Source organism: Gopherus evgoodei, chromosome 12, assembly GCF_007399415.2.
Source record: "Gopherus evgoodei ecotype Sinaloan lineage chromosome 12, rGopEvg1_v1.p, whole genome shotgun sequence".
NCBI lineage: Eukaryota > Metazoa > Chordata > Testudines > Testudinidae > Gopherus > Gopherus evgoodei.
Window position 1 is genome coordinate 23,618,780 of NC_044333.1, and position 26,560 is coordinate 23,645,339.

General features: G+C 40.9%; 2 protein-coding genes across 2 annotated transcripts in view; one reads left to right on the forward strand and one right to left on the reverse strand.

Annotated features, from left to right (window-relative positions):
• ANKRD27 (ankyrin repeat domain 27) overlaps nucleotides 1-18,798 on the reverse strand; it is a 99,253-nt gene extending 80,455 nt beyond the window's left edge. Inside the window, exon 1 of the mRNA XM_030581130.1 lies at nucleotides 18,767-18,798. The gene's annotated coding sequence lies outside the window, so the exon portion shown is untranslated. The remainder of the gene's footprint in view (nucleotides 1-18,766) is intronic.
• A 1,677-nt stretch (nucleotides 18,799-20,475) lies between these two features.
• NUDT19 (nudix hydrolase 19) lies at nucleotides 20,476-25,704 on the forward strand. Its single transcript, XM_030581777.1, has 3 exons — nucleotides 20,476-21,204; nucleotides 23,143-23,350; nucleotides 24,638-25,704. Exons 1-3 carry the CDS (start codon nucleotides 20,491-20,493, stop codon nucleotides 24,874-24,876), a joined length of 1,161 nt encoding a protein of 386 aa, XP_030437637.1. The 5' UTR covers nucleotides 20,476-20,490; the 3' UTR covers nucleotides 24,877-25,704.
• The last annotated feature ends 856 nt before the right edge of the window (nucleotides 25,705-26,560 follow it).

The following is a 26,560-nucleotide window of genomic DNA, read 5'->3' on the forward strand; positions in this document are numbered from 1 at the left end:
TAACATCAGTATTATCAACTGAGCTTCCATTAAGGTATGTGATATTAAAAGATAAATAGAAGCCTGACAGCAGGATTGGCACCACCTAATTGGCTAATACCCTACCATTAATCTCCTAAAAATACCCAGTACAACTGTATGTGCAATGTGACATAGTTCAGGGAAACTTACATGCATAAAATCCAAATGGTAATAAACAAAAACCCTTTGTGCAAGTCTGCATCGAGGAGCAGATCCTAGTTGCATCAAATAATCTGAAATTTTGCATTAGACTTAAATGGGAGCAAGAGCAATTCCTCGCCCAAGTAAATGTTTTATACTTTGGTTCTTACTGCTATTAGAAAGCTTTTTGTATCATGTTAGAATCTTATTATAAATCGAAACTTTACAAATAAGAATGTGGGGAGAATGTTAAAACATCCCAATGAGCAACCTGAAAGACATTAACTAGCAATTACAATTTATTTATCCATCTAATACCTTTAAAAAAATAAAAGCTGAATTAAACAATGAAATTTGGTTTATTGTGAAACAAATTAATCCTTTTTTTTCTGAAATTTCTGTTCAGTTTACAGATTTTCACTCTAAGAATGAACTTTATAATTGTAGTTTGAAGGGATTGGGAAGAATATTTTTGTAAATAAAGATTATTAAAATCAAGCTTTATAATATTGTACATGTTCGGTGTGTGACAAAAATAAAAATATTTTGACTATGATGCTAACCAGGCACCACAAATGTTACTCTGTGTATTCAGAAAGAAATTAAGCAATGTGCATTTTTTTCAAACTATCAGGCTTTATTTCAAAATACTTGTCATCAATATTGCATATCCATTTTAGTATGAGTCTATGAAATATTAAAATCTTATAGTTGAATTAACTTGCATCATTCCATCCTGTGTATGGTGGAATGACATTTTCTATACTTGCAGTAAAACTTGTTACTGTCACTATTATTTCTTCCATTTCAAATAAAGTATGTTCTGTTAACTATCTGGTTCACTTGCAGCAGTAATTAAATTTAAAAAAAAACTTTCAAATATGTCTATTGACAATTAGCTCAATAAACCAGATGATTCTATTTCACTGTAAATCATCTGACTGATATACCAAAATCTCAGATACAAACACCAGAATTTTACATTCCTATTAAAGAAAAAACAAGTACCTTCTGACTACAGATATTAATCTTAAATTCTAATTTTAATGTACCATTTGTGACAGAAATCCCATTGTTTAGAACATATAAAACTAGAGTAGACAAAGTACTAGAATATACTGTACTGCAGAAGACAATGCTGCACTGATGGGATTAAGGACTAGTGCTCAGATCCACAAAGGTATTTAAGCTCCAAAATTAGGAGCCTAAATACCTTTGTGGATCTTGGCCGTAGTCCCTAACCTCATCGCTACAGCATTGTCTCCTGCAGTATATTATTTACGAATACTTTGCCCACTCTAGTTTCATTGATTTCAAATGAAGTAAGGAGCCTAAATATCATTAGAGTCTGCGCTTAAATTATATAATACATCTTTTCCATCTCTAATGTCTGGGACCCAGATTCCGTGGTCTTGAGTCAAGCAAAGGTCCTATTGACTGCCATAGAAGTTTTGCTCAACTGAAGGACCACAAAATGTGGTCCTGTGGCTCTCATTACAACAGTGGCAGCTAACCTGTTTCTGTGAAATGTTGCAATTGTTAAACTTGACAAGTTTAATTCTGGGATCGTTCCCCATGCATAAAGTTAAGCATATGTATAAGTCTGCAGGATCTGGGCTTTAGTTCATAAACTACTTGAACATCAGACTGTAACTAAATTGGTAATGCTCATGTTCTAAACTAACAGCACAATGTGAACCTCATGGCATCATGAATATGAGGTAGGATTAAAGTCTCAGCATTCAATATACAGAACTATGTAAAAATATTTTCTAATATGAATGAAATTATTCAAAGTAACAATACTGAACAAATTGCATGATGTCAAAGGAGCTTTTGGATTTAAAAATAAAACATATTTGTAACCTGAACAGGGGCGGCTCTAGACATTTCGCCGCCCCAAGCAGGGCGGCATGCCGAGGGGGGGCGCTCTGCCGGTCGCCGGGAGGGCGGCAGGCGGCTCCAGTGGACCCAGGAGGGATGGAGCCTGTTAATATCTCTCTGTGAAAGCATGCCTGCGGGAGGTCCACCGGGGCCGCCTGCCGCCCTCCTGGCGATCTGCAGAGCACCTCCCTTGGCATGCCCCCCCAAGCACGCGCTTGGCATGCTGGGGCCTAGAGCCGCCCCTGAACCTGAAAGATTGATTATAGCCTTTTAAAAAAAATTATGCCAAGGAATGATCATATATACAGAAATGTTTAAATGTTTTCGATGCTTCTGGTCCACATATTTACTCTTCACAGATTTTCATTATATAAAAAGTCTCTCAGGAAGACCATTGGATTATAGTTCTCTTAATGCTTTCTCACAATACGATTATGTTAGTCTTTTAATGCAGGCTGAGTCTGGGCAGAATAGTAGGTCTACACGTGAGCAGTCATTTGCTGTTGTAAGCATACAGTAAAAGGGGGCTTAGTGAAGGAATTGTTTGTTATATCTGACTTACTTGAATAACAATGGAAAGATCTTACTGACAGCTCATTCACCCGTGCACGTTGGGGAGGGAGGAAAACAGGGTATGTGGGCAAATATGTATTTAATTTTATGACAGTAAAGTATGACTCCTATAAATATTGTTATGCTATTATATAGTTTTAAACGTGAAGGTAAAGTACATCTCGTTAAAAGTCCTAAAAGGAAAATAATACAAATTAACTATATAATGAAAGTGATTACAATTTTAAACTTTAAAATGCTTCATTTCAGAATGAGTTACTTTGGATTAATCATGTGGCATATCAGTCCTTACTTGACCAAAGTTGAAGTATAGTTCAAAATATATTTTGCAGTTTTCTGAAAGGAAAAGAATGTAAGTGCTGAATTCTCAAGCGATTTTACTACACAGCTAGATCAGAAGATTCAGCATGGCTTCGATATATAAATTATCTGCTGAACAAGTAAAATATCATATCAAGGAGTCTTGGAATTATGCCAGAGCTGAACCCTAGGTATCCAAAAAGAAGTTTTGTATCATTCTCCAATCCAAGATGTGGCATCTAAAATACAGCACAGCACTGATGATGATAACATTGCCTGAATCCATGTACTGCCCTGAGTTAGATTAAACTGTGTTGTATATTATATAAACACACACATCTTTAATATCTTGTAAAATGTAGGTATGGTTGTTGAGAAAATAAATGGAGCAATGACACATTTACAAAGTGTAATGTGAGCTATTCTTAGTTAGTGCTTACACATTGGTTCAGTTGTATGTGATTTGGAGCCCTATTTTTTTTTACTTTTTTTTGGGGGGTGCGTTATTTGATAGCTTGCATTTTCAGTTTAAAATATTCAATCTGGGGGAGAGGATGTGTTACAAATATACCTTATCAACAGCCTTAATTTTCTATGTATAAATTGTATACGTCCTGGTCTGATTCTTCTCTCACATTACTGTAAATTAGGAGCAAATCCATTGAGCTCAGTGGAGTGACTTCAGTATAAAATTGGCATAAATGAAAGGAGAATCAGGCCCATAGTGTTTATGCTGGTATCATTAGCTCTATCGGCTGGTTACGTTTGCTTAACTTGCCTAAGGAGCCTTTTAGAGGGTGGGCACAAATCAGCACTGAGCAAAGGAGCAGAGTTAAGTTAGTTACATTTGTGTAATATTTAAGATAGTTTACAATTTGGCTGTAAAATGTACTTGTGGTCAAAACCTGCTGCAGTATAATTGGTCCAAACCAGAAGCAAAATAATAAAATAAAACAAAACACATACATACACCCCTCTCTTCAATTACAGTATCGTCAAAAATTAGGAGAGTGTAATGGGCATTCCTATAATTTCCCAAACAGCTTCTTTCATACTGCAAGTTTAAAAGCTATTAGACTGGATTTGGTTAGCTCACACAATACAAAAAAAAGACAGATTTATTTTAAGATATTTCACAATATTTTTCCCAAATAAAAATTTCAGATTCAGAATAAAAATGTAGTAAATCTTGAAAACAGATTCTGTTCCATGTCTATTCTTATACCTATCACTGTACTGAGTGCCTAAGTGAATATGAAAGCTATTCTAGGTGTATGTGTACTAAATTATTTCCAGCTAAATTAAAACAGATCACAAAACTAGGGAATGTTCCGTATCTTACCAGCACTCCTGCACATTACACCTTTGTGAAAGTTTATGAGGTAAATACTTCTCACTCTGCTGAGTGTCTTTGATATTCAAATGGATATTTCTCAATCTGTTGCTGGTGGGTTCTCACAGAAGCCTGTGAAGGTGGTGTCTTGCCTATTATTAACTATATCTTGTATTGCATTTAATATTTAAATGTAACAATATGATTCTAGAAGTTATATCACCCTTTGCCTGCCAAGTCTGTTTCTGGTGTGACAGCACTGAATTCAGTGGGCTTTCATCAGTGATGAATTTGCCTGAGGGAATCTATTCCCATGCATGATAATGAAACAGTCTCCCAAAGGTGTGCTGAAGAAAAACACAGTGAAGAGTTTTTATGCATAACATCTAATGATTGGACTTAGTAGACATTAGGAAAACCTCTTATTAAATGCAAAATAACTAAATTAATGAAAATATAAGCACAGATAGACTTAACACTACAAAATTCATAGCTGGCCATTAAGCTTAAGCTTAGATTACAAAGCATGGAAAGATGTCCTGTAATATAGCTGAACACATCTGACCAAACTCAGACCTAGGCTAGGACTAACCTACAAAGTTTTGTGGGCATAGCTACATCAGTCAGAGATGTGGAAAAAAACATACACCACCTAGCTACACCAGCAAGACCCCTGGTGTAGACACAGCTATGCCAACAGAAGAGTGCTTCAGTCACCCTAGCTACTATCATTTAGAGAGGTGGTATAACTGTGCTGAGAGAAAAACTCCTTCTGTTGGCACTCAACATAAGGTACAACTACACTAGGGGTGTATGCCAGTATAGCTACACTGGCAAAGCTATACCACAAAGCCTTTGTAGTGTAGGCAAAGGCTCAACTGTAATTATATGAAAATCACATGGAAGCCTTTGAGACAAATTAAGTGGTGATGAAATGGAGGTGTTAGTTATACATCTGGTTTGACTCACAAAAGTACTGTAACTTGCAATGATTTGGCATTCAGCGCATGTGCAAAAGTAATGTAACTTGCACACCAATGGAGTAGAAAAGGATGTAGCAGGAAAAAACAAGACCTGGCATGTAAGATGAAGAGGACGGGTGGGTTAATGATCTGATGTTAAAAAAGAGAGAAAGCCAGTTGTACAGTCTTTCCTATACCCTCCTTTTTTTTTTTTTTTTTTTTTTTTTGCCAGGAACTGATCTAATATTCCTCATCAGTCTGCTAGGCAATAATTGAAATTGGGAAAAACTGCTGACACTGATTCCACATTCCTGAGCCATGATCATACTGAAGAGCCCCAATCTATACTCTATTGTTGTGATGTTTCATTTGATGTAATTGTATACTGCCCCCAAATGTATAATTTTCAATGTGCTGCACGGTTTTGTATTGAAAATGCATTACCACATTCTAGAAGTTGGCTGGGGGCAGATGAACAGAGACAGCTGGATCTGTTGGCACCTATGAAGGCATAGGAGGCAGTTTGAGATTGTGATGTAGGCATGTTTCTGCTAAAATGATCAGTTATGAAATAGTTAACAAGGGAGCCTGGGTTATTTCCACCGCTGATCTTGAAATCAGCAAGAAGCAGCTCATTCTTTACACAATGTGGAACTGGGACATGAGCAGTAAACACAACACAAATATTAGTACAGACTCCATGACTTGGGGAGGTTCTCTGCAGCTAGGAATTTGGCAATATTTTCTGAACTCACTCTGCCACACTGTGTCCCCTAAAAGCAGGGCCGGTGCTTCCATTTAGGCGGCCTAGGCAATCGCCTAGGGCGCCAGGATTATTGGGGGGGCGGCATTTTGCCAGCAGGGGGCGGCAGGCGGCTCCAATGGACCTGCCGCAGTCGTGCCTGCAGAGGGTCCCCTGGTCCCGCGGCTCCAGTGGAGCTGCCGCAGGCATTCCTGCGGACGGTCCGCTGCTCCTGCAGCTCCGGTGGACCTCCCGCAGGCACGGCTGCGGCAGCACCCACCGGAGCTGCGGACCAGCGGACCCTCTCTGCAGGAATGCCTGCGGCAGCTCCACCAGAGCGGACCAGCGCGTGGGGCAGTGAAATGGCCGTGTGCCTAGGGCGCTAAAAACAGTAGCACCAGTCCTGCCTAAAAGGCATATGTAATTAATCACTAGGGGGTGGGTGCCATATATTAAAAAGGCCATGTGTTCTTCAGAGCTCTGCTATCCAGTAACAGATCTGGAATGACCCTATTTAGCTTACAAGATCTGACAACATCATAACCTAAGGTTGAAGATCTCTTCGTTAACTTATTAAACATACTGGGCAACACAATGTATATACACAATCCTGATTAATAGGTTGGGGCTAGAGCTGAGTGGAAAACTGTGATAATTTTCAATATTTCAAATTTTTTTCCAATTATGAATTAGGATGAAATGTCAAAAATTGCCAAAATTTTCAAGAATCAAAATTAAAAAAAAAAAAAAAAGGTTCTGGTCAATTGAAACATTATGTTTCAATAATTTCAAAACATTGTTTCAACTTTCACTTTCAAAATATTATAAATTAACTTAATTTTTTAAATAAAATTGTTTCGAACAAAACCAGAAATTTTCATTTAAAAAATGCCAAATTGGAAAGTTGACAATTTTTAATTTCTAATTTTTTTTGCAATAAATACTTTGAAAGGAGAAATTAATTGAAAATGAACCTTTCCTGCAAAATGTTTTGGTTGCATGAGCTAGCATTTTCTGATGAAAGAAAGTTTCATCAAAAAATTCCTGATGATCTCCAGTTGTGGTGGCTATGTTTAGTAAGTTACAGAACATTCATAACACCTCAGGCTCTGATCTTGCCAGGTGCACAAAGTAAAGAGGGATAAACTGAGTAGACTGGATAGCAATGGCCCATATCTGCAGCATATGAAACTGGTAATTCAGTAGCTACATTATAAAGGAGACAACTGAGCAGAGGAGTGTGCAGTTCCCTAATGAATGATCCAAAAGATTCAATGAGCAACAGAACAGAGCCAAGACAGAGCACAATTTATGTGTTAAAATCAACTGAGCATTTTAACCATCTCCCTTACCTGACAGGCCTTGCATATGGAACCTTAACACCGTCCAGAAATGAGAAACTGGAATTGCACAGGAAGGTTGTTTTTTTTTAAACTTAAAATGAAATCCTTCCACAAAAGTATGACTACTTAACTTGTTATATTTATTGTAAATAAGTTTGGACACTGAAAACAGACTAATCAATCTCACATTGTGCCTCTCATCCTGTAAGGATATGTGGACTAGAACCCAGTACTACAGACCTGGGGCCCAGATTCAGCTGACATGCGCACAGTGCCACTGAGAGGCCATCCAAAACAATACTCAGGGGAGCAAGCACCACAAGGAGTAGCACAAGTAATCCAGAGTGACAGTACCATATGGCCCTCTGATGGCCAAGCACTCTATTTGACCCTGGACTGTGCACCAGAAAGTTGTGTGGGCAACCACGCAGACTTTGGGCTTGCTGTGATTCCAGACATCAACTCATCTCCTGATCTCTGATTCCAGTCTGATTCTGGCCTCCTGATATTAGCCTCGTACTACCTCTGATTTCCAGCCTGACCCTGACTCCTCCTTACTGAACCTGGCTGTAGCAATTCCTCCAACTCCTCCTACCATCCTTGACCACTAGGCAAGACTGTCTATGCCTCAGTCCCTTACACATATCCTAATACAATGCTTGTATATCTGGGATGCAGACACTGCAGGAGAATGTTTAAATCCAAACAAAGTTTTTGGTAGCTCTTTTCTTTCACAAAACCTAAAACTTGGGGCTATATTATGTGATGGTGTCCCTTTAGTATGTTGTTAGTTCTCCTTTGGGAAACACTGAATGAGCCCCTGCTGACAGCTTGACCTGATGCAAGTTCTGTTTGGGTTATGTGAGGAAGGAGGGATTGATAAGAGACACCAAATTGGAAAAGGATTCTTTTTTAATCAAGGAGTTAATGTGATAAAAATTGAAAAAGGAAAAATAGGTTAAATAACAGGAAAAACTTTAAGACAGTGATATCTATGAGACTGGGATAATCTACCAGAAGTGCTGGAAGGTCTAAGGCTTGAGAAATTTAAAATTAAACTGCCAAAAGCAGTTGAGAATATTGTGTGATCTGGATATGGCCACTAGACAAATATTGCTACTTCATCTATAATGTCTGGTTCTATAAATTCCAGTTTATGCAATGTAAGTCATTCATGCCAGCACCTCAACTGTATAACTGCTGTGCATAGTTATTGAATTTGCATCACTGCTTATCACACAAATTTAGATTTAAATATTTTTGTATAATTTATAAATAAAATTAAATATTGCTATAAATTTGTTTATTTTAGATTATTAATGAAATATTTGCATCTGATATGATTTACTTGGCTAAACTACATTAACAAGTGGCCACATTTTATAAAAGTTAGTTTGGTATAGTGAAGTGGCTGTCTACTTTCTAAATAAAGTAGTTAACAAAAAATGCCATATTTAAGACCAAATCCTGTTTGCCAAACTCACATAAGTAGTCCCATTGAAGCCATTGGGACTGAGTCTCAGCTAAGCCTGTGAGACACTCAGTGCAGGGTCTTGGGGTAAAGCAAAGGTGGCTTTATGCCTCTTCTATTCTGGGACTGTCCAGAGCCAGCTTACCCCATGGGACAGGTTAGAGTAGCCTTGGGTATGCCCTAACTGGCTGGCTGTGACACCAAAGGACCATTGCAGCGGCTGGGAATAGCCATGTGCAGTAGCTAGACTCTCTTGTCTCTGCCCAGGACCCCTACATGCCACCTGTGCAGGGAACTGCAAGCAGGATTGTGCAGAGCTCCTGCTCCAGATGTACAATACATAAGGACTTCACCTATAAGTAGAGAATTTCTAAGGTCTGAATCTGCCAGGTTTATGGCCACTTTTCATCACTGGAGTCAGCATATAGGGCTGTATTACACTGATGAATTGGACCCAGTGTTTTTAATGGGATTACTTTTTTAAGAAACACTAACAAGATTTGGCCTTTAGATTTTTACTGAGATAAAAAGAGGTTACTGCTGATAGAGCAGGTTAAAATCATAGTTTATAAGATGACAATACGATCTACACTGTTTTCCATTATCAGGATTTCCTCAGGGGATGTGTTATGAAATAATGACCACCTTTTCCATAAATCAACATTGAATTTTTGCCAGAATAAGACAGCTGCCTATAAGAAATATGCTGGGATATTATATTGAAGATTTGGAAATTATGTTGTTCATTATCTATACATGAGCCCTCACTGCTTAAAAATGCTTCTACACTGGAATTATATAGCATAATTGAATCTGAATCTTTGATCAGCAGAATCTAGATCCACTGCACATTAAGTCTAGGAAGACCTCACTTGTTTATTAATATTTCACCATTTAAAACCATCTCTTAAGCTGTAGCACATTTTCTAATAAGATTTACAGTCAACAGAAAAACAGATAACTTTAATAAGAGTACAAAAGGCAGAGAAATTTCATCTGAGCTCTGATTTTGGAAACAAAATGTCTTCCAGCAGTAATCAAAAACAGGGGTGTCCTTTAAACTCCCACAGCCTAGGATGCTAATCATTATCATTGATGAGGGAGTACAAATAAAGAGGCCAGGGTAACCAGATGTCCTGGTTTTGCATGTGTGTGTTTGGGGGTGGGGGTGGGGAATGGCTTTGTGGCTTGGCAGATTATACTGAAGCTGGTGTTTTGTCCCAGTTTTAGTATAATCAGCCACTGGCTGACCTTCTGTGCTCTACAGTCTGCCACCCTAGCACCAAGATGAACTTGTAGGCCAGCTGTTTCTGTTACACCCAATTGCAGCTTGCAACATCTCACCATTGAATTGTTGTTGTGCACTCTGATGCACAACGGAGTCCAAATTCCTGTTTTGTGCACACTGGCATGCTGTGGAATTTAGAGCATTTCAGGTTTCAGAGTATATAACAATTGACTGAGGAAATACTACAACTCTAACACAGAACAGACATAGCTACAAGTTAACCTAACTTAGAAAGGGAGTAAACTGGGTGGTCAGCAGCACCAAGCACAGGAATTTGGACAACTGACAGAGGCTAAAAAAAAAAAAAAAAGGGAAGAAAAAGGCATGTCCCACAGCGTCCTTGGGCGATGCTCTGGAACTGCTCCCCACAAAGCTAGTGAGGACTCCAGCCCCTCTTTTCTGGCCTTTGTCTCTTTCCCAGGCCAGGAGGTCACATGATCTCTCTGTTCTCCCACACCTTTAGCACCCCTTGCAGGGGGGAAGGGCCCAGGCCATTAGTTGCCAGGAGACAGAGTGTCAGCCAGAAACTGAGGCACTCACACAGTATTCAGAGGAAACATTAAGAACAGTCCCACTTCGTCACAACATGGATGGGAATATTCACAAATAGGCACCCATCCTCTATCACAAGCATAAGTTGGAATCCCTCCCCACTTTTTACTCTTTACGGCAATTTCCCCTCCCCAACCTGATCCCTTACAATTCCAGAAACCAAGTTGAGAAAGCCAAATCACATTTCTTTTTAAAAAATGTGTTCACCTTAAAAGAGGTTAAAAGGTTTCCTAAAGTTAAATGGTTGTTTAAAATGGCTGCGTTCAAGATTATGCCATCTTGAATGTATCAAGTCTATTTTTTCAAATATTAAGGTATAAAAAAAACCTTCCAATCAGAAAAGGTGTATATTTATAAAAAACTAGCTAAAAATCTGCAAAGCCTTCTCCTCTGTAATTTGCAGGAAATCAAACAATGTAGAGTGCAGAATGCTGTATCAAGATTATGTCATCATTCAGATAAATGAAACCATGTTTTTCAACACCTTCATTTGCTTGTTGTCTATCTCCGAATCAAATTAAAATTTGTCATCCTGGTTTTCTAACATATCCAGGGCTGCTGCTGGAACAATTTTTATAGTTGGGGTGCTGAGTACGGTTGCCAACTTTCTAATTGCACAAAACCGAACACCCCTGCCCCACCCCCTGCCCCTTCCCCAAAGCCCTGCCCCCGCTTACTCCATCCACTCTCTCTTTGTTGCTTACTCTCACCCTCCCTCACTTTCACCGGTCTGGGGCAGGGGGTTGGGGTGTGGAAGGGGGTTGAGGGCTTCAGCTGGGGGTGCAGGTTCTGAAGTGGGGCCAGGAATGTGGGGCCAGGGATGCAGGAGAGGGGCCTGGGCTGGGTCAGAGGGTTGGGGTGTGCAGGGATAGGGGGTATGGGCTCTGGGCTGAGGGTGCAGGCTCCGGGTGGGTCCAGAAATAAGGGGTTCAGGGTGCAAAAGAAGGCTCTGGGCTGGGGCAGGTGGTTGAAGTGGAGGGGGGTGAGAGATCCAGCTGGGAGTGTGGTCTCTGGGGTGGGGCCAGAGAATTAGGGTTTGGGGTGCAGAAGGGGGCTCAGGGCTGGGGCAGGATGAGGTTTGGGGTCCCAGCAGCACTTACCTTGGCTCCCAAGAAGCAGCTGCCAGGACCCTGCATCCCTCAGCGCATGGTTGGCCAGTGAGGTTCCGTGCTCTGCCCTTTTGCCAGCAGGCGTTACCCCCACAGCTCCCATTGGTTGCGGTTCCCAACCAATGGGAGCTGCGGAGCCTCCTTGGCCTAGGGGCCGCAGGGAACGGTGGCTGCTTCTGGGAGCTGTGCAGAGATAGAGCAGGCAGGCAGGCTTCCTTAACCCCGGGTCCCCGCTGTGCCACTGATTGGACTTTTAACGGCCTGGTTGGTGGTGCTGACTGGAGCTGCCAGGGTCCCTTTTCGACTGGGTGTTCTGGTCAAAAAGTGGACACCTGGAAACCCTTGTGCTGAGAGCTATTGAACCAAACTGTAAATCCTGTATATAATGGAAATCACTTCAAACCAGGGGGTGCAGAGCACCCCTCATTCCAGAAAACTCCTTGTTCTAGAACCTATCCATGAAATGGCCCCATCCTGTCTCTGGGACCTCATATTCACCTCTCCATTCTATTCCTCCATACTTGGCATTATCTCTACAAATTAATACAAAAGAACAAAAACATTTCCTCTTGCAGAGAACACAGTTCAGGGTCATACAGTAATAGCATTATGGATAGGTTCAGGTACTTGTTTAGCAGGAAACAGTAAATTTAAAAGTCACATTTGCCTGACTTTTTTATTTTAATCTACTATTGTTAGGCCATGATGTCTGTTGTGTTACTACAACTAAAAGCATTGGAAAAAGAAAATGTATTTGTTCACCTGGTGCACTTGATACCAATCAGTGCAGGAACAAATATTTATCACTACATTTTCACTGTTTCCTCTGTTTGAGGGGTCTTTCACAAAGAAACTGGGGAGAGAAAAACATGTTTAAAAAGGAAAAAAGTGATTTTAAGACCGCAAAACTGGCTGGAGAATGGTGAGGTGGCATAGAATCTGAAACTACTTTTAACTTTTTTTTTAATTTACTAGATTTCAAATTGATGTCTCTTTAGCATTGGGAAAAAAAAACAAAAAAAACATAACAGAAAAACTGGCCCATCGGGAAAGTATTTTAATTCCCCTAGGTCAGTGGTTGGCGTATATCCTCAAGAATGAGAGATTATATCCCTTATAAAATCTGTACAGTATAATATTACCATGGATGTTCTCACAAATAATAGAAAAATCTATTACAATTTTTTTTTAAATCCAGCTAAGCTCTGGGTTTCAATGCTATAAGACATGTGGCTAGTGAGACAAAGGCATCTGGAAGACAAAGCGAGTAAGCCAACTGAGTTTGTCAGCGGAAGGAGGCAGGGAGATAGTTTTTTCTTCAGCTTGCTGGTACTCCACAAGGAAGAACTTGCTTATGTGAGGAAAACAGCATGTCAACAGCATCACTGCTAGCTCTTCTTTTGCCTGCACCAGTGGGGACCTGGCCAAACAGGCATCCTGACCTTGGAGTCTTCTACCAAGAACCTGGTCTTGACCTGCTGGGAAGGTGGCCTGCATGACAAAGAAAGCCAGGCAGGGGGAAACAACTGGCATGAGAGCTGTTGGCTGGTGTAGTCCCTCAGGAAGCAGGTAAGAGAGCTGCAGAAGGAGGTGGCTTATCTATGTAGTATCTGGGAGCATGAGGACTTCATTGACAGGATGCAAATGAGACATCCAGGACAAAGAATACTAACCATCTAGAGAAGACTACAGTGGCACCAGAGGAAGGAGGACTGGCTGCCACTTCAGGCAGTAGATGGTGCTCCACCACCATCCGGTCGCCCATTGTGACAGATTTTTTTTACCAATTTGCCTGAAGGCATCAACTGATTAGGCTGATGCTTCAGGATCTTTGTAAGGAGGAGATGAAGCACATCAAGTGTCTAAGTTTTAAAGCTTTATTAATAAAATAATAAAATACAGCAGAGAGTGCTGGGAACACTTCCATGTCACTCAGGGGAAGAAAGAACACGTTAGAGCCCCAAGCCCTAACCCACTTTTATACTTACACATGCACTACCCAAGACTGGCCAGGCCTGGGTGTAATGTAAGAAGAAGAGTGGGAAGGGTGGACAGGAGTTCTTGCCCTAGGCCCAGGTCATCCAGGGAATCCGCTGTAATTTCCAAATTACTCCAGCTCTCGGGAGGGTTTTTAAGTCCTGGTAATGGGGCGAGACTCACCGCTGGAGCACCTCCTGTCGGTCATCCTGGGAGTTAGCTCTTTTGATCCAGAGCACCCTCTGCAGGCTGATGCCTCGCTGCCACTGGCCCCAGTGTGCCTTCCAGACATGTCACCCCTTATCCTCGGGCACTGTCCCCTAGCAGTACACCCACTCTTTGGGTCTCCCCACCCAGGGGAACCGCCACCCACTATCAGTCACCATCTATCCCCCTTTCACTGGGGCTGACTGCAGTCTGTATAAGCCAATCATCACAGGCAAGGGGATTTAGGACCGGCTGCCTTTGCCTACTCTGGGCTACACCCTTACATCCTAGTATGTTTCTGGCCTTTATCAAGGCCTCCAGCCTAGGGAGTTTCCAGGCTGGAGCTCCCCATCTCCTCTAGCCTTTCCCCAGCCCTGCTGCATTCAGGTACCCTGTTCAGCTGCCATCAGCCAGGCCCTCCTTTCTCAGAAGGCTTGAGAGAGAGTCTTTAAGCTCTAGCCTAGCAGCCCCTTTATAGGGCCAGCTGTGGCCTGATTGGGGCATAGACCAGCTGTGGCTGCTTCCCTAATCAGCCCAGGCTTGCTGCTTTGCCCTGCCACAGCCCTTTCCCAGGGCTGTTTTCAGCCCTTCAGAGCAGGAGCGAGTGACCACCCCAGTACACCTGGGTTCCTTTGGGGGTGTTGTTGTCCAGGGCCCTTTGTGCCTGCTGCTTTTTGTACCAGTCCAAATCAGCTTGCTGTGGCCTTCTTGGCTGCCCAAAACACACCGGCTTTGGAGAATTGGATTTCCCTTCTGTTGGTCTTCACCATCGCTGCCTCATTTGCTCTGTTTTCACTGCTGTTTTTGCAGCTCTGCTCCACTTAGTTCTTCTCTTCTCACAACCGGGCAGCTGTAAATTTCTTGTTTGTAAATTTCTCCTTGAGCCCATGACCTTGGGCCACAGCCAGCATCTTATCTTCACGCAGAGCTAGCTAAAGTGCCAAGTTAGTCTGCTTTTTTCTCCCCCCACCACCTCCTTTGGCCTCTCGTACCACAAAGAAATGTTTCATTCCCCACTTACACACCTTTGACCCTCCCCAAAATGCTTTGCAATGCTTGCAACAGCATTAGCCACATACAGTGCTGATCTGCCTTCCCTGGGGACTCCCTGAGGGAGGGGGCCAGTGGGGTGTGACACCATCCATTGAAGTCAACAACCAGAAATGCTGTACTGGCAACAGGAGAAATGCAGACCCCAATATCTGAAAAGCAGGAGCCACCTGTCTCCAAGAGTCAGGGGCCACAACCTGCAAGAGAAACAGATGTAGGGTACTGGCAGTTGGGGACTCTCTTCTGAGAAGGATAGAACTTCCATCTGGTGACCTGACCAGATATCTTGGGAGGTTTGCTGTGAGCCTGCATCCAAGATGTTACAGAAAGGTTGCTGAGGCTTATCCAACCCTCTGACCACTACCCCATGCTGCTCATCCATGTAGGCACTAATGATACTGCCATCTGTGACCCTAAGCATATCAGTAGTGACTACAGATCTCTAAGAGACAGTGAAGTAGTTAGGGGCCTAGATGGTGTTTTTGTCCATCCTTCCAGTTGAGGGTAAGACCCATTCAGGGACATATATATCCTGGAGATAAATGCATGACTGTGCAGATGATGTCAACAGGAGGTCTTTGGCTTCCTCAACCATGGGATGAAGGGGGACTGCTTGGCGGAGACAGAGTCCACCTAACAAAGAATGGGAAAAACAACTTCATACACTGACTCAATGACCTAGTGAGGGGGGCTTTAAACCAGGCTCAAAGGGGATAGGTGACAAAGGCCCACAGGTAGGTATAAAAGAGTCTGACAGATGACTAAATGTTTGGGGGTGGGGGAATGGTAAATTACAATAAGGTATAGGAGCAACAAGTGAGAAATTAGTGGGGGAATCTTCTCAACTGCTTAGATATCTATGCACAAATGCAAGGAATATGGGGAATAAACAAGAAGAATTGGAAGTCTTAGTACACAAGCTAAATTATGACCTAACTGGACTCACAGAGATTTGGTGGGATAAATTTAATGACTGGAATACTGGTATAGTAGAGTATAGCTTGTTCAGGAAGTCTGGGCAGGGAAAAAATTGAGGAGGTGTTGCATTGTACATAAAGAACATATACACTTATTCTGAGATCCAAGAGGAGGTGAGAAGAAGATAACGTGTGAAAAATAGGGGCAATGTCATGGTAGGGATCTATTCTAGATCACCAAATCAGGAGGAGGCGGTAGAAGAGGAATTTCTAGAAAAAATAACAGAACTATCCCAAACACAAGACCTGGTAGTAACAGGGGACTTTAACTATCCAGACATCTGCTGGAAAAGTCATACAGCAAAATAAAAAATTTCCAATAAATTATTGGAATGTGTTGAGGACAACTTCTTATTTCAGAGGGAGGAAAAACAAATCAGGGGGATACATGGAATATTTTTTTTCATTAATATGCCCAGTTATTTCTCTTGACTGAATACAGATTATTTAGTACACAGTAACATTTCTGAGTAGTTTGACTATTACCCTCCAGTGTATGTTATTTTAATTTCATCTGCCATCAGACCATCCATTCACCTAGCTGTGTTAATTCCTTTTTGAATATTTGGTTAATCTACATAATTTTGTGTCATTTTTAAAAGTTGCTATCTCATTAGTCACCCTTTTCTAGATCATTGATAATTATATTAACTATAATTTATAGTACTGATGCTTGGGGGCGCTTCTTGGTTAACTTTTTGCAATGTTGAAGATTGTTTATTCCTAGTATTTGTTTTATGGATTTTACTCACTTTTTAATTCATGACAGTATTTCACTCTCTGACTTCTTATTTTGCATGATAACCTCTTGTGAGTGACTTTGTTAAAGGCTTTTGCAAAAGTCTAAATAAGTCACATACAAAAATGCTAAAATAAAGTTAGATTGCAAAGTCAAGCCTTTGAAAGAAATGCTAGAATTAAGATTGCATGCAATCTTAATTCTGCCCATTAGTGCACATGTATTATGATAGTCTTTCCATGACCATATATTATTTTTCCACAGAACCTGTGTCTCATCCAGTTGGAGGCAGTGTTCAGTGACTGAGTTAAGTTTTCAACATTCCCTTTTATCTTCATTGGTTAACATATAAGCCTCACCTTATTTACTGCACACCATCCAAATCCTACAATGAATTAATTTTCTCATGGTGCTCATTACTGTAATACAATATCTGAATGCCTCATAAACATTAAAGAATTTATATTCACAACATCCGTGGGAGCCAAGAGATTATTGTTATCCTCATTTTACAAATGGAGAAACTGAGACTAAGAGTGGTGTCTGAGATCAGTTAGAAAGTCAGTGTCAAGACGAGAATTCCGATCTTGTGCTCATTCATTCAGATCTCATTGCCTTATTGCCTGTGGTACTAAGTGGCCCGAGCTCCCACTGATTTCAGTTATAGTTGTGAGTGCTCAGTAGCATTTCTGAAAGTTAGGCCCTACATATTTCAAGTACCTAGAAAAATTAAGAACACATTTAGTGGCCACCCGCCAAAATTTGGTTTAAGTAACTTGTCCAGCATCATAAAGGAAATTTGTGGCAGAAACAGGAAGAGAACTCAGTTCTTCTGTGTGTGTCATTAAACCAGCCTTAACCATAAACCCATCCTTTCTCTTCTTATTTTACCCTGCCTCATTCTTCACACACTTTCAACTTCTAGAGCAAATGTGGCAGGATTCCTGCAAAGAACAACAATATGCAACAATCCTGATTCATTCCCAGAGCACACTGAAACAGTAGGTTAACAATGAATGATACAGATAGCAAACCTTTTACAGATATGCATCTGACATGCCTCTGATGAAGTGGGTATTCACCCATGAAAGCTCATGCTCCAATACGTCTGTTAGTCTATAAGGTGCAACAGGACTCTTTGCTGCTTTTACAGATCCTGACTAACACGGCTACCCCTCTGATACTTTTACAGATAGCATACCTAAGGACAAACACACAGCAGGTTCTTTCTGAAAGGCAGCATGGCTATGTGGATGAGAGTCATACCAACAATCTGCTATATTAGACATCTATATTCTACTCCCAACTTCTGTGAATGCTCAGTGTGGCACTAGTCCACAGGCTGACTGAGGGGAAACAGACTTGACTCTCTCTCTTCCACTGCTACAAAGTTGCTCACAGCAGCTGGGTTAAATTTCTGCACCCTGGGGTTCCCAGTATGATGCAGCTATGTAGCTGTAGTCTGGCCTTATAATGTTCAGTGTTTTTGGCACGCTGACAAAATGAAATTCTAAAAACATAAAACACAGTAAGGAAATAGTGATTTTCAACAGCTTATAACTGCCAAAACTGAATAGAATTTCATGAGATGAACAAAAAACATCTCTCTGGTCCCTGGGCTTTTCCCTTGTCAAAGATCAAAACCATGTTGCAAACATTGGAGGTAGTAGAGCTTCTCAGAAAAAGGCATGTATCACCAAGGAAAAATGTTTGCTTGTCTAAATGTAGGCATCACTGTTAGTTCCTCCTACATAAAAAAATTGTGAAACGAATGTTAACGTTATGAAGTCAAGCACTCAAAAGATAGGAAATGCTAGTAATTAACTGAATGAACCAGGGTTCTAGAAAAATAGTCTGTGATCAAGTAATTAAAGATTACGCCATTATGCATATACACAAAGTGGCCAAATTAAAGTTTCATGGGCAACCTTAATCCTGGCATTCCCTAACTTTTGAATGCTTGATTTTGGAAGCTTTACTTTCTTTTAACCTCATTTAAAAAAATATAATTTCTTTGGGCCTGATGTACATTTTCTGTAGAGTATCTGATCCACTTAAATAATTTCTTATATTTAAACATTGTTTATCTTGACTTACTTCTTCCATAGGTCTACATGTTTTGTGGGTATCTAGTATGCTTCAGTGGCCTCCAGGCTGATGGTCTTAACTAGAGTCTTCTTTTTATTTTATTCCTCTGTCTCTCTTCTAGAGAGTTTAGTATCACAAAGCTAGCGAAGAGGATACTGGAGAGAATGCTTGGAGTGCACTTTCACTTCTGCTGCCTCATGTATCAGGAACTCTGCTAACACCCTGGCTCAGAGCCAGGGAGCCACTTCTCTTTAAATCTTTTCTTAAAGCCTTACTCTTTTTTTAGCTGAGGACTGACTCCTCTCAATATTTTGTGTTAATGCATTAAGGAAGTTTTTTTACAAATAAAATGTATTACATGGCCTGCAGCCATGTTACTTTGTGCTGTGCTCTTGTAAACAATAAACTCACAAGTTAGGCAGCGCTGGACTACTTCAGCAATTATGGAAAACCTACAAGGAACTCCAAGGTGCACCAGAAGGTAGCATTAATAATTTAGTACTCTCTGAAACAGTATTGAACCAATATTCTAGCACTGCATATGTCACTCTTCAGATGAAATGTAAAACCTCAGTCCTGATCACTTCTGCTTATTAAAGATCCCACAGTATTATTTTTTGTGTGTGCAAAAGTAGGAAACGGTATTAACAAAGGCTACATTTCAAATTGTGTAATTACATCCCATCTCTCTAAATCCTCCCTGCGGTTCTATAAATATTTTTCACTTTCTGTTAACAGATGCAGTTTCATCCTTGAAATAGCTGTATTTCAATGGTAGATGTGATTCCTGCGACTAGTTTATGTTTCACTGTGACATAGTGGAGAAAGTTTGTGTAACCTGACTTCCAGCTACTGGAGTTAGAGAGGTCAGGAGCAAATAATAATTAAGAAGAAATAGGGCCACCAGAGCTCAAGATCTTCACATCCACTTGTTATTGGGTTAGATTTTCTATTATATCATTGGTTTTCTTACTGTAATAATGGTGGTTTAAAATCTCAAGAAATGCAGATTTTTTTTCATTTCCTTGCACCAATTAATCACAGAAGCTTCACTCACACTGACTCTCATGTCCCACTGTGCATTCCTAAACATCTGCACACAGAGACTAGACTACTCCCCTGCCTAAATGTTTGCCCTATCAGGTTCCTTGTTGTCGGTTTCTGATATGCCTTTGTCATACTGATGGGTCTTCTCTTTGGGGATTATATTTGTGTGTGTTGGAATTTAATTGTTTTTAACACAGGTATTGTTACTGATCTACTCACTGTCCATTAAGACAGGTTTCAAAGTGGTAGCCATGTTAGTCTGTATCAACTGTTTCAAATGGGCCACCCTGATTACCACTACAAAAGAGATTTTTCCCCCTGTTAATAATAGCTCACTTCTACTTTAATTGAACTGTCTAGTTATAACTAACCACCCACTTGGTAAGGCAACTCCCATCTTTTCATGGACAGACAGAGAGAGAGTGTATCTATAGCTATATCTATATATCTGGCTACTGTATTTTCCTCTCCATGCATCTAAAGTGGGTTTTAGCCCATGAAAGCTTATGCCCAAATAAATTTGTTAGTCTCTGCCACAAGGACTCCTTGTTTTTGTCCATTAAGCAGCATGCTTAAGCCTCACAGGTGCAGTGCTCCTCCCAGGGGGCTGGGGGCGATGCAGGCGGATGGGTAGGACACGAGGAGAGCGGCTCGACCACCTTTCCTGTCCAGTCCTTCACGGTGGTATGAACCCGCGACTACGGCACTGGCGAGAGGCGGCTACGCTGCTCCTGGCGGCCGGGAGCGGGGCGCCGGCCCGGCCGGTGCGGTCCCCGCTAGGCCCCTTTGACTACGAGATGCTACTGCTCCAGCGGAGCCCTCAGAGCGGCTTCCTGCCCAGAGCCCACGTCTTCCCGGGCGGCCTGCTGGAGGCAGCCGACTTCTCCGCTGACTGGCTGGGGCTGCTGCCCGCTTTACCCCGCTGCGGGCTGGGCTCCGTGCGGCCGTCATCGCCGGGCGGTAACCGAGCTCCGGTCTTCGCCACCGACCGGGCTAGCCTGGGCTCACCGCTGCCGGGGGACGTGGCCTTCCGCATCTGCGCCATCCGGGAGACCTTCGAAGAGGCGGGTATCCTGCTGCTGGTGTCGGGCCCGGGCCCCGGCCCCGCTTCTGATCCCGGCCCGGCCCGCTTGCTGCCTCAGCACCACCTGCCGCCGGCCCTGGAGCTCGCCGAGTGGCGGCGACGGGTGCAGCAGGACCCGGCCTGCTTCCTGCAGCTCTGCCGCTACCTGCGCTGCGTCCCCAACATTTGGGCGCTGCATGAGTGGGGCAACTGGCTGACTCCAGTGCCCAGGGCTGGCCGGGGCGACCGGCGCTACGACACTGCCTTCTACCTGTGCTGCCTTGAGGAGCGGCCTCCGCACGCATCGCAGGACGATCAGGAGGTGACAGGCTTCCAGGTAGGTTTCATCCCCACAGACACCTTATATCTTTCCCTGTACTTCCCTTACATCCCATTGAAACTGTGAGCAGGGTCCAGGAGGGGCCACGCCTATGCAACACTTATTTCCTTACCCCCTGTCCCCCACACCTTCAGACCTCCAACATAGTGCTGGTCAAGTAGGTGATTATCTATATGTACTGCCTATAGACATCTGGTAACCTGCGCCCTTGTGCAGCACCGTTTGGAGTTGATGTGCCAGATTCCAGATGTCTATACATCTACTGACATTCTGAAACCTATTATATATTACATATTTTGTACAAGGTAGGAGGTGATTGGATTTTAGATGATTAATCAATATGCACCCACATGCCATGTGACTAGTGGGAGATGTTAGACTTCCAGAGGATAAATACATCAACCACAGAAGACCATCAAAAGGTGACCCGCTTCTAGATCACTGTATAGTGGTGGCCCGGGTCTCTTGTTGGGGATAGACAGTATGTTTATGTTCGGTTTCTGTCCCTTTCTTCAGGGTTCTGTTTACTGTCTCCACAAAGAGAGAAACTTTTTTGCATGCTTTTCCAACACAAGTAACACTCTGATAGGAGTTCAGACTGGGGTCTTCTGCTCTTGGTCAGCTACTGGGTAGGGCCCTTTCCAACCCCAGGGGGCTCAAGAACTGCATGCCAGCTCCTGCTCTGTTCACTGGATGGTTTGTTAATTCTACCCTTTTATGGAACTGAGTTCTTTATATTGTCCAGCTGAGAGTATGGGCCTGTCATGGGATGCTAATTAGTTGCTTCAGTTTCTTCCTAGAATCTGTGTCTGGGATTTCTCTGGGGTGGGGGGTTGGCTGCTCCCTGAACTATTAAATGGGCAGATCCTCCTGTTACAATCGCCCATCATACAACCACATTATGCAATATTAGTGGGATGTGACCCTTGATAGTCTATATGCTTGGGGATACTCTGGGGTGGTCTCAAGACAAAGATGGTTGTCTAATAACTGTGGTCCCTTGTACAAGGTCAGTACAAATTTTTGACACTACCAGTGTTTCTTTGTGAGTATTTGTCTCTGATAGAAACTACATACCATGAAACACAATCCAAAGTTTAAAACATCAGAGTACTTGTTTTGAACAAGTTAATATTTGATTATAAATATTCGTTTACTTTTTACCAATATCATATCAGAAATTTATTGTGGATGTCATTCACAAGAATATGGAATAAAAGGTGTGTCTGTAAAGGCCCACACACCATAGTCTTGATACATTAAACCAACATTTAGGTAATAATGTAAGAATTCCGTGCATATAGAAAATACAATTGACGTGAAGTTAATACTCTATCTGGTTTTTCTAATTTCTGAAAACTGCATGCTGTCCTTGGCTAAGAAGCAAGTGGTCTGAGGTAGATTTCCACTTAATTATGAAGGCATTTGTAGCAATTCTATAGCTGAATTTGCTTGAGTTTTGTATTATTCAGTGGAAGTCTTTATCATGCCCTGAAAGTAGAGTTAATATCCGCTTTTAAAAACAACATTGAAGTCCAAATTTGGCACACCTATGTGCAGTCCTCAAGTATCTTATGAATTAAAAAAGAATCAACGTTTTTGCAGAAGAAATATTTTAAAATTCTTCCAATTTTGAAAATGTGTGTTTGTGTGTGGATTTTTTTGGTGTGTGTATAACTCACCAGTACAGTTCCAATTCACATTTATATTAGTTCAATCTCAAACTGCGGGCAACAAACTGAAAACTGTACCTCTTTTTGGAATCCAGAACACTAATAGAGTAAACTGTTCAGATAAGATGTTGTCCATCCCAAGGTTCACACAAGGCCTTCTTTGCCACTGCTAAGGATTTCAGTGAGGTTTAAGCAATTGATAGAATTTCACCAAAAGAGCTCAAGAAGAAAATATTATTTCATGTTTGTCTTCATTTTACAGTGGTCAACCCCTCCAGAAGCTATTGAACTCTTTAAGTCTCAAGAAATATGGTTTGCTCCACCTCAGTTCTATGAATTATGTAGGCTGTGCAACTTTTCTTCACTTCGTGACCTGCATAGGTTTGGTTCTGACCGTGCTTTAGAAGGGTGTGAACGTTGGATGGCCGTTATTTTGGCTGCTTCGGATGGCTACATTCATCTGTTACCAGGTAAATCAACCAAGTGAAAGAGCTTTTATTACTGTGAAAGAGCTTTTATTACCATAAAAGAGCATTGGAAGGGATATAAACCTTTGAGCTTTGGGGCCAACTGACTACTAGGGATCCAGAAAAAAGTTTCCTTGAGAGTAGATTATCCCATAATTGCCTGTTGCAGAATTTTTTCCTCTGAAGTAGTTGATATTGGCCATTCTTAGAATACTGGACTAAACACACCACTGATCTGATGAGTATAGTAATTTCTACATTTAATCAGATTGTCAACAAGTGTTGACTCTCATTAATACCCCCCACAATATCCTGTATATTTTAATTTACGTCATACTTTTCATGCTGAATGATATGATTATTTTATTTGTTTTTAACTTTTATCTGCAGGATGAGTTAGAGCCCCATCCTACTGGCCTGATTTGGGCAATGGATCTGATCCTGCACTCCTTGCTAAGCAAGAGTCCCAAACATTGCAGTATCCCGAGTGATTATTAGCTAGTCCATCTTTTTAATCTTTATTTCTTGCTGCTACCTGCCTATTTAAACATTTTAGTTTTTACCTTCTTTTCTCTCCTGTTGCTTTTTTTATTTTCTTCAAAAGGGCATAAATTGTATCTTTAGGTTGCTATTTTCTGCTTCTTAATATCTTTGTTTTTTTCTGGTCATCTTCTCTTTAATTTTCTTATTTATTACAGTTGGTCTTTTTTCTGCCACCTAATTTCCTTTCTATATTTTCATCATATTACACTTGCTCTCCATAAAAGGCTGGACAAGTCCTTCCACCAAGATCATTTTTTAAACAAAACTGGGTAATCTAATCTGCTTTCTGTTCTTAGTCTGCTGCAACTTCTTGTGTAAAGTGGGAAAGTCACTTAATCTCTGCCTCATTTGTCCATCTATAATATCTAATTATTTATGTCAAGGATGCACTGATACCATATTCATTAGTGTACATGAGGTTCTTGGATATTTCTTTATTTGCATGTAAAAAATAAAATTACATTTTAGTATCTGGAAAAACTGCCTTTGAACTTGAATGTTCTCTTGGATTCCAGATTTATTGCAACATGTGGAACCTGCAGTGTTGCATCCCTGGTGGCTACTATAGAATTTCATGGTCATCTTGAAATTGGGGAAAGATTGGAAGTAATTTTCTTTTAAATCTCATTGTAGTCTGAACTCCATTCCCACAGATTTTCAAATACTGATAATAAAGTAGCTTGTATCCTAAAAATTGCTAGATCACTGAAAAATAAAATGATTGAATTAAAACTTAATATTTTTCAGGAGATGAGCTGTATCCGAAAGATCCAGATTATACAGGAGAAAAGAAACTTTTTTTGTCAACAGATAAGAAGGTTGAAGAGCTAATGAAAGAAGGCAGTAAGCTTCACCGAGTTGTAATACACAACCTTAACAATCTTACTGTCCATGTTAATATCCAACCAAAGTATAAACATGTCAATCCACTAAAGATGGACTCTAATATAGTGGGAAGTAATGCAGATTGCAATAGCAAACTATAATATGCCATCTCTTAAATTCAGTATGTATCAAATTTCATATATTTTTATTTTAGTGCAGTTAATCCTTTGTGACAGTTGCTAAGTGGTTAGCCCTGGAGGCTGAAGTCTTCATTTGCCAAAGAACACGTCAGGTACATCATGGGCATCAACAGTACAAGCTTCTTTATGTTGCCATGCCAGTGTATCTCAAACAAGATCAGGGTAAGAGGAGGGTTCAGACTTCATATATATTTAATGCTTTGAAACTGAACATATGTGCCAGTTGTGACACATGCTCACTGAGAACTTGATGTAAACTACCAACTTAATTCATGTTGTTCACCAAAGAGCCATTATATGGTAATGATATTTGGCCATTGACAACTTATGTAATAAAAGTGGACTAGTCTGTAACCGATGTCCCTTGAACAATTCAGTTCCCTTTTCTCATTGAGTGCTGAAATATTCTTGTCATACTCAGAATTTAGCTAGCTCTTCTATTCTGCTTCCAAAAGATATCTTTTAGATCACACTAATATGTTAATGTGTCTAGAAATGTAATTGAGGGAGTTTTCCATTTTATGACTGCATTTCCTACTCTCATCTTTGGGTCTCAACATGTGTTCATTAAGTTAACTTATTTGCCAACATTATTTTGCTTTTAATTGTTTAATAAATGTTTATTTTCAGTAGTTTTATTTGTATTACTTAAGATGGACTGAGGGTTGAGAGATTTATTCCCTTTAAAATTTAAGTTTATTTCCAAATTAAGAACAAAGTATCAAAGGACTGGTTTGACAGCAGTCATTCCCTGTAATTAGTACCATATTTACTTTAAATGAAAGATTTCAACAACTTAAAAGATGAAAATACTGTTTACTGTATAGTTCTGAGAATACAGAAATTAATGTTACTGTATGAACAACTGAAGAGGAAAATGTAGAGTCCTGAAAACATTACTGTCCTACCTCAAACATCCCACATTTGCTCCTTGACTGTTATACTTGTTGTATCTTGCCTTGCTATCTTTGTCTCATGGTGTGGGAATACAGCTCCCATAGCTCCCATAACTGTTGTTCATCTCTGCTACTTTTCTTTTACAAGTGGAGTTTTCAGAGCAAGACCTAGTGATATGAGATCTATATAAAGGTGCTCCATGTTGTATCTAGAAGGGAGGAGAGAGGATAATTAGAGGCTGGACCCTAGATAGTAGAGCTTGCCAGATAACAACAGTTCCATTTCATGGCAACTTTTGAGGTTTCAAATTTTGGTATTGTTCTGCATTGGAACAAAACCAAAACTATCTGAACACTTTCACAAACAGAATTGTTGAAACATACATTTTCAGATCAAAAAGCTCAGATTTTCAAATAGTAAGTGACTGATGAGTCCACCCTGGGTCTCTGAGACCTTACCATCAAACTTCATCAAATCAATAAATCTCTGTGAAACAGCATATATTGACAGAAAAAGTTGAAACCACCTCTTCTAGACAACAAGAAGAAGAAGGAAAAAGTGGCAATTGGGAGATTTTGTGGGTTAGTGTCTCATGTTATTTCAGCTCTTAACCACTGCAGTATTAGGAGAATGAGGGGTACAACATGCTTCTGTTCTGTTGTTTGCGTATGTGGTCACTTAAATGCTCCAGCTTTAGCTTGTTTTTTAAACTTTCGTTCAGCCACTTAAAATAGCAAAAGTCTTTATA

Coding starts and splice junctions, on each gene's coding strand:
- NUDT19 (XM_030581777.1), top strand. CDS start 20,491: ATGAACCCGCGACTACGGCACTGGCGAGAGGCGGCTACGCTGCTCCTG. Junction 21,205..23,142: donor AGGAGGTGACAGGCTTCCAG/GTAGGTTTCATC, acceptor TTCATTTTACAG/TGGTCAACCCCTCCAGAAGC. Junction 23,351..24,637: donor CTACATTCATCTGTTACCAG/GTAAATCAACCA, acceptor AATATTTTTCAG/GAGATGAGCTGTATCCGAAA.